This window comes from Lathyrus oleraceus, chromosome 3 (assembly GCF_024323335.1).
Source record: "Lathyrus oleraceus cultivar Zhongwan6 chromosome 3, CAAS_Psat_ZW6_1.0, whole genome shotgun sequence".
NCBI lineage: Eukaryota > Viridiplantae > Streptophyta > Magnoliopsida > Fabales > Fabaceae > Lathyrus > Lathyrus oleraceus.
This window is the reverse complement of record NC_066581.1, coordinates 392,115,917-392,127,839: the sequence shown is the minus strand read 5'-3', so window position 1 is coordinate 392,127,839 and position 11,923 is coordinate 392,115,917. Positions and strand designations below refer to the sequence as shown.

At 34.2% G+C, this 11,923-nt stretch overlaps 1 protein-coding gene across 1 annotated transcript; it reads right to left on the bottom strand.

The window, feature by feature from the left end:
* Positions 1–6,397: 6,397 nt before the first annotated feature.
* On the bottom strand, positions 6,398–7,171 carry LOC127131415 (NDR1/HIN1-like protein 6). Its single transcript, XM_051060340.1, has one exon. It carries the CDS (start codon positions 7,130–7,132, stop codon positions 6,398–6,400), a length of 735 nt encoding a protein of 244 aa, XP_050916297.1. The 5' UTR covers positions 7,133–7,171.
* Between the last annotated feature and the right edge of the window lie 4,752 nt (positions 7,172–11,923).

Below are 11,923 nucleotides of genomic sequence, written 5' to 3'. Positions count from 1 at the left end.
CCTTGTCAGCTGTATCTATCGTCACCAACTTATCGCATGGTTGGCAAGGGAAAAGTGCACAATACTTCGGGTGAATTACTTCACCATAATCCCCTCCCGGTGGGATTTATGAAAGTTTCGGTTGACCTCGTATTAGATACGGACGCCCGTCTACCATTACCCGACGTTGTTTCAGAGACAACGTTGATGCGAGATGCAGTCGGATCCTTTGTTGGTTGGCCGTCAGATCTAATTTTCCCTGATGCCGAGGTATATATGTTCTAAATGATTATGAATATTTAGTATTCACATTTCAATTCAGCTACAATTATGATATTTAATCAATCCTTATTACATGGTAATGTTAGACTCCTACAAGACCCACCCCTAAAGCTGGTAAAGGGATTTCAAGACGCATCGAGTCGGTTGCATCTCAAAAAGAGGTACAAATATATATACCCATTGAATTATATACACAACGATTCTTTTGCATCACAAAAAGTAATGATTTATTTTATATGAATTTTTAGGTTCCTGGTCGAAAGTTGAAAAGCGATGGTAAGGATATTCCAACGAAGGATATTCGAACGAAGGATATTCCAACGAAGGATATTCCAACGACGGCCGGGACAAAATCTGAAATTATGATGCGTCTTGAGAAAATGGTGGAAGAGTCCGATATGATGGACGGGTCCATTCGTAGTATAGATTTTGATGAAGGTGTTTTCGGAAAAGCTCATTTCGAAATAATTGGAAAGGAGGACATGCAACAACTTTTTGAGCACGACGAATTGGACATCGCTATCATTCATACATACATATGGTACTCCGATCAATCTATAATTTACTTAGTTGAACAATTTATTTACACATTTCAATGAGTAGTCTAATATTTATTATGTTTCTATTTAAGGTATATGTATGACAAATTGATGCGGGGAACTGAATTGTGTAACCATTTCAATTTTATTGCTGCTTCCCGTGTCAACGCAACATTAATATCGAAAAATCCAACATCCGTAAAGAATGATCTAGTCGATAAATTCATGGCGGCCGGCGATAATACTACACGCAGTTTGTATTTTTTACCGTTTAATTCTGGCAACGGGTTAGATTTTCTTTCTAATAATTTCATTCTAATCTATGTATATCTTTTACGTAGAAAATTTTCATTCATCTAAATTTTTGTTTTATTTTACAGTGGTCACTGGGTGTTGGTTGCTATGGATCTTTCGAGACTAATAGTGTATTATCTCGATTCGTTATCGGGTGATTGGAGTAAATATCCGGGTTTGAAGAAGACGGTTGACACGTAAGTGAAATTCCCCTAAATATTCGTGTGTATTTCTATATTTAATTATGTCTGTCAGATTGATCTCAATATACGTTTTTATTTTGTTAGGGCAATAATAAAATTTAGATCGAAAAAGAATTACCGCATTAGGAAGGACATTACCTGGGTCAGAGTTCAGGTATATATTAAGTATCTTATTTTTGCTTATAATAGTGTTTGTTTTTTTGCTTATAATAGTGTTTGTAAGAAATTAACTATATATATATTGTTTGTTTTTCTGTGTAGTGTCCTCAGCAAAATAATACGGTCGATTGCGGATTTTTTGTATTGAGATTTATGAAAGATATCATTGCGTTGAATCGTATAGACATCCCAAAAATGGTATGGAATAATAACTTAGGGTTTATTTTAATATTATCGGATAACTCATCTAATTTGTTACTAAATCATGAATATGTTTTATTCTCTTAATTGTAGTACTTTGAGGAATACAAATCTTACTCAAGAGCTCATTTGGATGAAATGAAGGATGAATTGTGTCAATTCATTGTTGATCAAAGAATCATATAGCTAGGTTGTATATTGTTGTACATATATGTATGGAATGTTGTTGTTGTATGCTGTTGTTGTATATATGTTGTATATTGTTGTTGTACTTTTACTAAATCATGAATATGTTGTTGTATATTGTTGATCAAAGAATCATATATTAATGTTGTATATATGGAGGATTAATGTTGTATATAAATGGATTCATGTTGTATATATCAATGGATTAATGGTGTATAACATTGGATTAAAGGATGAAATCAATATGAATTTTACACTTTTGCAGCATGCGAACAGGTTACCAATTAAATATCCACTGTTTTTCAAACAATTTTTTTTAAAATAACTAACACTTTAGAGGGCGCTTTCTGTAGGAAGCGCCCTCTAAACACTTTACATTGAGAACTTTAGAGGGCGCTTTGTCCAGAAAGCGCCCTCTAAACACTTTACATTGACAACTTTAGAGGGCGCTTTTTCCTGAAAGCGCCCTCTAAAGTGTTAGTTATTTTAAAAAAATAAGCGCCCTCTGAACACTTTACATTGACAACTTTAGAGGGCGCTTTTTCCAGAAAGCGCCCTCTAAACACTTTACATTGACAACTTTAGAGGGCGCTTTTTCCAGAAAGTGCCCTCTAAGGTGTCCCTTTATGGACCACTCCAGAGGGCGCTTTTTTCATAAAGCGCACTATAATGTGGCCCTTTAGACAGCGCTTTCTCCAGGAAAACAAAGCGTTGTCTTTACCTATGCCAGCGCCACTTTAGAGGGCGCTTAAAAGCGCTGTTATAGGCCAAAATAAGCGTCCTCTTTTCCCTTATTTGGCGTAGTGTAAGTTTGACCAATTATTTTAGCAATTGGATATTATAATTATCCCATCGCACCTTACTAATATATAATATGCACCTCGCATAGGCGAAACCTACATTATTCGATACTAGTCTTGATGAGTGCTAAAACTTGGAAAGCATAAACTTAATATTTAATTTGAGGGAATTTGCAATTATTCTGATCTCACCGGCTTGTTTATCATATGAATAGTCTCTCACATTCATCAACATACATTCACATGCATCAACATGCATACACAATGAAACAATTATGGCCCCTAGCGCAATTGTTCTCCCAAGCCAATGAGAGAACCTAAGTTAACCTAATAACGATCTAAGTTTCTCCAAGTAAGATTTTCAAGGTTGTTCTCCTTTGATATTGCATTCTTCTCTTTCTTCATAACATTACATTCCATAAAAGAAACTCGTTTTACATACGAGGGAGTGAGATGAGAAAATAAGTTACATTAAGAGATTAAAAGAGAGGCAGAACACGCAGGTCGTATTTTAAAATCCCAAAACAAAATAAAGGAAAACTAAGGCCATATCCGATCACCACAAGACAATAATAATAAAAACATTATTATATTTTTTTAAAATTTTGTTAATTAAATAAACCAAATTAAATTTCGGCGACCGATCACACTAAGTAGAGTTAGCCGGGGGTTCCGCTGCCCGGTCAGTGGACGGTGGTTCCGTTGACCGTTCAGCAGACGAGGGTCAATGGGGCAGCGCCCCCTGCGGGGTTGCATGGGCAGCGCCCCAACGCAAAATTTTAATGAAGAATTCATTTGAAATCGACGTCGATTTTCACATCAACACTTGATATTTTAAAGTACAACTCTTACACAGTCACAACCCTAATCGCATAACTCTTTGACAATACAACCCTTGTACTGTCATGAACCCTAATGCACCAATTTCATACCGTCAAACACACCTCAATTGTTAATTCAGTATGATTTATCAACACGTCATTGCTTCACCATACTTTCATCGGATTCTGAAGCAAATGACTATTGATAGCTTAAAGGAAAATACCCATTAAGTGTTTGAATGAATGAAAGAGAAACAATATATCATATATACCGTATTTTGCATCATAATTATTTATATCATATATATAACTTGATCAATCTCAATTATGTAACCTATGGACGATCGATGTATCACTGATTCACCATACTAACGTCGGATTCTGAAGCATAGTCAACATCAACCATCCAAATCGTACACACATGATGCCAAATTTAATTACTTGTTTATTCTTTGATTCATTTTGTCTTTTAATCATATTAATACAAAAAATAAACAGCTATCAGATGCATGGTTTCGTAAGTGACTCTGATACCACTAAAGGAGAATAGCGATCCAAAACGCAACGGAAATTAAAATTTTTCTCCTTTAGTGATCCTTACGAATGGGCGTGATCAGTGATAAAATCGTTACCTCTTGTGGCGATTGAAACCTTTGATGCAAATCTAATAGAGTGATCACGAACGTTAAATGGTGACAACTCCTCTACTCAGTCCACACGAACATATTCCTTCAATCTCAGTGCTAGCTGCTACAAATGAAGGCTTTGAGTGAGAGAGAGAGAAACGAAATTTCAACTGCACAAATGCTTCTGCACAAGGGTTCTATTTATAAAACCACTTGTGTGGGCTATAAGCTAAAAAACCCACTTAAGTGTATGTAGCCCATATCTTATGATATACCAAAATCACTTAAGCACGTGGTACCTTACCATATTTCGTATTCTACTTAAGTGCACCGTACCTTACGGTGTTCCTTATTTACTCTATCTCTCATCAATCCGTCCTTTTGTGTGTGACCCTGTAGGTTCTCGCGACATTGGTAATTATATTAAGTTACGTATTTAATATAATAATCAGTGAGTGGTATCTAGCAACACATCATTGCTACCTAAGACACGAAAATTTCATGTAATCTGACAAATCCTTTTGTGATAATACTTATGTGTACAATTACCCTTTTGCCCTTATGTCTATATTGAACACAAGGCATAGACTGTGTCATCCTTGTCCAGTTCAATATTGGACCCTTAGACATTTATCCTGTTACGCAGGATGGACAAATTCCATTTAGGTCAGTCATGTCCCTCAACATGCTTCGTGGAGTACCCATCAACTGTCTTTATGGTCATCCAGTTACGGACAATGTTTGATCAGTAATAAGGTACTCGACTCTACATCTAGGGTCCATAGTGGTTTCAGGTCGAAGAGTGGTATACACCATTATCACCATGAGAATAACTTATGACACTTTGCATAACATTCTATATAGTATTCTCATAGCGGGTCAATCCAATATAAATATTACTCTTAATATTCATACATATGTTTAAGACTTGATAACTCCTTATCCATGAACCATGAGATATGATCATCAGTCTGTATACATAATAGTCTTAATGCTTTAATATTATCCCACTTTACAACAAAGCTCGACTACGAATACTTTAAGAATAGTGTCCTTATGTTTAATGGGATCTCATGATTAAGTCACACTTGATACATTAAACGGACTAGCTATTCTAGGGACTTTATTAAACAAACATAATAAAGAAAAATCATTTTATTATTAATAAATATTTCGATACAAGTATCTGAATCATTCGGGGAAAGAGAGTCTACACTCACCTTCTTTTTCTTCCATTTATTATGAAAATGACATTGACTTGAATTGCACTAAAGTCTTTGAATGGAGGTGAATACTTTGAACAACAGAGTCATTCGTCTCGCATCCAAAGATATTCAGAATGACGATAGAAATACACCCTCTCATTCTTCTCCATATCTTAAGACTTGTGGTGCACAATTCACATCGTATTTGTTAAGTATTTTAGTTTATTTACAAAAAGAGGTTTTGGTGTTATTATGATGTAAAGAAAAGGATGAATATCGCAAAGAAGTAGATGAAATGTCAAAGTAATTGCAAGTTAGCTTTATAACACCAAATAAGGTATTAAAATCATGTGATTTCGCCTAAAATTAACCCTTAAAATCAAAATAAAGCTAGCTAACCAAAAGGATTAATCAAGACTAAATTCTTAAGGGATCATGTTTGATCAAATAATGAATTGACCAAACAAGGATGAGAAGATTATTCATACTATCCAATCATTATCCAACACACATTTTAATACACAAGTTAACAAAGTCATGAATTAGAAAAGAAGTGATAACCAAAATTAAACTCATAGAAAAGAGTAACCAAAAATAAAGTCATGGACCAAACCTAATTTTAATTTATTAAGAACTAAAATATTATTTATATTAAAAAAATAGGTTAACTCTAATGTGAATTAAGCAAAAATTAGATCCTAAAAATAATATCCTAAAGAACATAACAAGAATCACATGGGGTTTTAGAGGGTAAATAGGGGTGTGTGTTAAGTAAAAAAGAAATATTGCTTAGAATCATTTTATAAACTTAATTCAATTCAGAACAATGGTTTTTTCTCCCTTAGTACAGTTAGAGCTGTCAAATAAGCCCTATATTTAAAAGCCCCAATTATTAAGTCATATTAAAGTTCCAATATATTAAGCCCCTTATCATTGAGATTTATTTTAGGCCCTAAAATTTTAGGCCCTTTATATAATGCATTTTTTAGGCCCCATTGAGGGGCCTTATTTTATTCCCAAAATTTAGACGTTGAGTTTATCACTCCATTCATGTTCTGTGCAAAGCTTCCGCCACCGTCAACCAATTACACCACCGTCGAATTCATGTTTTGTGCAAAGCTTCCGCCACCGCCACCGATTTCTTACCAGCGGGAACATGGACTCTGATTCCGTCACAAGAGACTCTTATTCTGACGTTAGGTGTCTTCAATTTTCCCAATTTAGCATTCACTTTGGTATCTAATTTCACTTTCAACGATAACCCGTTCTTGCTCTTCATGTTCTTCTTCAACTCTGTGGCGGTGTCGCTCTCTAGCGGTGCTCCTTTGCTCAGAATGGAAGCTTTTAGCAGAGTGGTGTTCTTCTTGCCGTGTTTGAAAGAGGGGATTGTTCTGTCGCCGACATCGATTTCGTTGGAGAGAATTTGAATGGAGGTGGGTTCGTAAACGAAGGTGATGTCTTTGTTGGGGTTTTTGGCGGTGATGTTGACGTTGAATTTTGAGTTGAGAGTGGAGGAAGATGTGAGGTTGAGGTAGGAGAGTTTGAGGGAAGTGACGGTGAAGGAAGGACGGTGGGGACAGTAGATTAGGTAGAAAGCAGTGTCGGTGATGCCGATGATGATGAGGAGGATGAGGATGATGAGGAGGAGGTAGAAGAAGAAGGTGCAGCAGCAGCGACGGCGGGTACGGCGGTGATGGGGTTGAGGACGGTAGGTTGGGCGAGAGGCACCGTAGAGTTGGGCCTTTGTGGCTGGGAAAGATGGGTTGGCGGTGGATACGCCGTTACCGTTGGCGGCGGTGGTGGTGGGTTTGACGGCGGGGTATACTCGATCTATCATGGTTGTTTGGGAGAAAATAATACTGTCGGTGGAGGGAGAGAGAGTAAAGTTCTTTTATTTTTTGAATTTATTTTATTTTGTTTTTCAAAATTAAGTTTTTTTATTTTATTTGGGGCGTTATGGCCCTCTTTTAAATTTTGGCCCATCTAACTTTAGGGCCTATGTATTTGAGGGCTTACTATTCTTTTATTTTTTTAGGCCCCCTTATTTTGGGGGTTGGGGCCTAAATTAATTGGCCCCCTAAATTGACAGCTCTAAGTACAGTAGCAATGTATTTGCAAGCTAAGGCAAGGCAATCAGGTGTGGTGGATGTACATGCATTAAGTCCATCTTGTATATGTCATTAGCAAGCCCACTGTCAGCATTCATGTTAAATAATTTCGATAATAAAGTTTTATCTCAGTCTCCTATATTTATGCCATACTCTTATATTTTATAAAAAATATCAATTTTATTTTTATATATTTTTAATTAATTAATTATTATTTTTTAAAATATTTTTTAAATTTCATTTTATGTATCGAAAGATTTTGCAAAAAAATTTCGATAGTCATTTTTCAAACATATTCTTTTTTGTGTATCAAAAGATTTTGTAGTCAATCTTTGTGTACTCGAAGACTTTGCAAAAGAATTCCGGTACTCATTTTTTAAACTTTTTATTTGTGTACCGAAAGAATTTGCAAAAGAGTTTCGATAGTCAATTTTTTGTATCGGAACTCTTTTAAAAAGTCTTCCGATACACAAAAATTGATTATCCTAACTCTTTTGCAAAATCTTCTGATACAAAAAAAATTAAAAAAATGATTGAAAAATGAGTACCGGAACTCTTTTGCAAAGTCTTTTGATACACAAAAGTTGACTAGCAAAACTTTTTTACAAAGTCTTCCGGTACACACAAAAAAAATTAAAAAATGATTATATGAATTTTTTGCAAAGTGTTTTCGGTATACAAAAATTAACCATCGGAACTCTTTTGCAAAGTCTTTTGATACAAAAAAAAGTTTAAAAAATACTTTAAAAAGGGATATCGAAACATTTTTGCAAATTCTTTTTGTAAAAAAAATAAATTTTAAAAAATAAAATAATAAAATAATTAAAAATATATAAGAACAAAATTGATATTTTTTATAAAATATAGGAATATAGTGATAAATGTAGGGGTATGAGCTAAAATTTTCTTTCATAATTGAATTCAACAAATTAATGATATAATAGAAGTTACAATACCCACATAAAATGTGATACGCTGATACAACATCATTCTAATTCTCAGATTGCACACATCACATACACAATATTGACGACCACACACAGTAATATGGTCCATACATTAAAAATCACATTGCAACTCACAACTCAGACTATACATGAAGGAGAATAGCGATCCAAAATGCAGCGAAAACTAAAAATTTTCTCCTTAGTGATCCTTGCGAATGAGCATGATCAATGATAGAATCTATACCTCTTGTGGCGATTGAAACCTTTGATGCAGATCGAAGGAATGATCACGAACGTTGAATGGTGACAACGCCTCTACTCAGTCCACATGAACGGATTCCTTCAATCTCAGTGCTAGCTGCTACGAATGAAGGCTTTGAGTGAGAGAGAGAGAGAGAAACGAAATTTCAACTGCACAAATGCTTATGCACAAGGGTTCTAATTATAGAACCACTTGTGTGGGCTGTAAGCTAAAAAGCCAACTTAAGTGTATGTAGCCCATATCTTATGATATACCAAAATCACATAAGCACGTGGTACCTTACCATATTTCGTATTCTACTTAAGTGCATCGTACCTTACGATGTTCTACAATTCCCTTAAGTTCACTGTACCTTACGATGTTTCTTATTTACTGTATCTCTCATTAATCCGTCCTTTTGTGTGTGACCCTATAGGTTCTCGCGACATTGGCAATTATATTATGTTACATATTTAACATAATAAATAGTGAACGGTATCTAGCAATACATCACTGCTACCCAAGACACGAAAATGTCATGTGATCTGAAAAATCCTTTTGTGATAATACTTATGTGTACAATTACCCTTATATCTATATTGAACATAAGACATAAACCGTGTCATCCTTGTCCAGTTCAATATTGGGCCCTTAGACATTTATCCTGTTACGTAGGATGAACAAATTTCATCTAGGTCACTCATCTCCCCCAGTATGCTTCGTGGAGTACTCATCAACTGTCTTTATGGTCATCCAGTTACGGACAATGTTTGATCAACAATAAGGCACTCGACTATACATCTATGGTCAATAGTGGTTTCAGGTCGAAGGGTGGTATACACCACTATCACCATGAGAATAACTTATGACACTTTGCATAACATTCTATATAGTATTCTCATAGCGGGTCAATTTAGTATAAATATTACTCTTAATATTCATACCTATGTTTAAGACTTGATAGCTCCTTATCCATGATCTGTGATCATCAATCTGTATACATAATAGTCTTAATGTTTTAATGTTATCCCACTTTACAACAAAGCTCGACTACATATACTTTAAGAATAGTGTCCTTATGTTTAATGGGATCTCATGATTAAGTCACACTTGATACATTAAACGGACTAGCTATTCTAGGGACTTTATTAAACAAACATAATAAAGAAAAATCCTTTTATTATTAATAAATAATTCGATACAAGTACCAAAAGTATTGGCCTCTAGGGCTTACACCAACAATACGGTCATCACACATGCTAATACACCACATATAAAATAACACACACATATTACGATGCTAAGCCTTTCTTACAAGATGATCATCTTATTACTATCACACTTTTTTTACAAGCAACAAGCACACACGATCGCACTATACTGATACACTTACAACATATTCACCTTTTTATTGTTTATTATTTCGCCGACTAATCCATACACTTTAATTATGAATAACATGATATTATGTTTACCTTAAATCAAATTAAAAGAACACAAAATAATAAAATTTATTATGTAAATTATAATTTAGATTTTATGCTGGTTTACGATCTTGCATCTTTACGGTTTGGACATAAAACTCAGTTTGCACTGTGGTTTGATCATGATTTGATTTCAATACATTTTTTGATGCAAACTTTTATTAGAATACAACAAATAACAAGCATACAACTCTATAATGATAAATGAGATGTGAATTTGTTGAAGGAATTAAAGAAAAATATAAATTTTGCTATTGCACGTAAGGTGTTCGATAGAATGTTTCAATCAATCCATTAGCGATAATACAAAATATGGAAAAGGGAAGTGAAATATCTTATCGACGAAGCGGAGGTTTGCTCCAGTTAGTATTGAGAATCACTGACGAATTCACCGATCAGAAACCCATGAAACTTCAAAGTAAACTTCTTTAATCTATAATTAATTTCCAAGCTCTTGATGAACATATGATTGTAGATAATAATGATTATTCTTGAATGGAAAGCCTTGGTGAATTATTGTTGAATATTGATGATGCTTGAAACTTTGTTGAATTAAACTTTAGATGATGAATATGTTGATGGATTTTTGGTTGATGGATACAAGATAGAAAGGTTGAAGCATTGATGAGTGTTGATCCAAACCATTAAACTCTTGATTGAAGTAATACTGAATTTTGTGAATGGTGATGAAAATGTTGCATTTTTTATGAGCTTAGAATGAAGATAGTTATGAAAAAATGATGGGAGTTTATGCTAAATTGAATGAAGTTTCAAGTGATGAAACTTTATCAACTTGGTTTATGAGCTTTAGGTAATGGTGGGGAATTTTGACATAATAACTTTACGATGAATTCATGGTTTTTTTAATGATGAAAAATTATAGTTTTTTTTAATATAATTTTTCAAAGGGAGAGGATGATTATGGATGGAATGATTCTAGCCCTAGAATAGTGATCCTAGGGAGAATCGTATAATGGGTTGAGAATGCTCCCCAAAATGATACTTTGGATTCATTTTAGTTTGGAAATTAATAGTTGGTTAAGCTTTGATTTGGCCTAGGTAGTTTAAGGATAGTGAAGTAATTGAGGGTTTTGTGAGGAATGACCATTGGATTGTGATCCAAGTAAGACATTTATCAATGGTTATAAATTAATTTAAGTTTTAGTTGTGGATCACTACTTTCAATCATTGGATTGGTTTTTATGAATGACTAGGATTGAATGGAGATTTGGTTGAAAATGGAAGTATATGTGTTAGGTTGGTAGTCATGGTAGTTAAGGGTTAACTGTGTAATTAAAAGGTTGTGAATGCATAGGTAGTTAGAGACAAATGGTGCTTGATTTTTATAAAATTACCAAGTTGGAATGTAAGATAGAAGGTCATTGCTGATTATGCCTGAAACTTGGAGTTTTTGTATGCTTTTGTCTTTGATTTTTTGCCACTTTTGCCATGAATTTTTGGTGAATTATCTCATAGCTTTAAGTGTTTTTGAGAAGTGATTTTGTGTTGAAAAAAATGAACTTTTGAATGGTGTAAACTTATGAATCAAATGCTGACTTTTTACGCATGAATTAGTGTTGGAAAGTGTTGAAAAACAAGTATTGAATTTAAGGAATAATGTCGAATTTTTGTGAAGTAGTGCCGAATTTTTTATGACTTTTCCATAACATTTTGATTATTTTAATCCATGGTATGAATGTCTAACATGGTGTACCTCCTTCCTTGTAGAAAAGTGAGCATTGTGGTGAAAGAATGAGCTTGAGGGGACATCGGAGAATGAAGAAAAAGCCACGGGAATAAAGCTTGATGGAAGATGAAATCTTGAGTTGTTGGAAATTAGCATTTTTA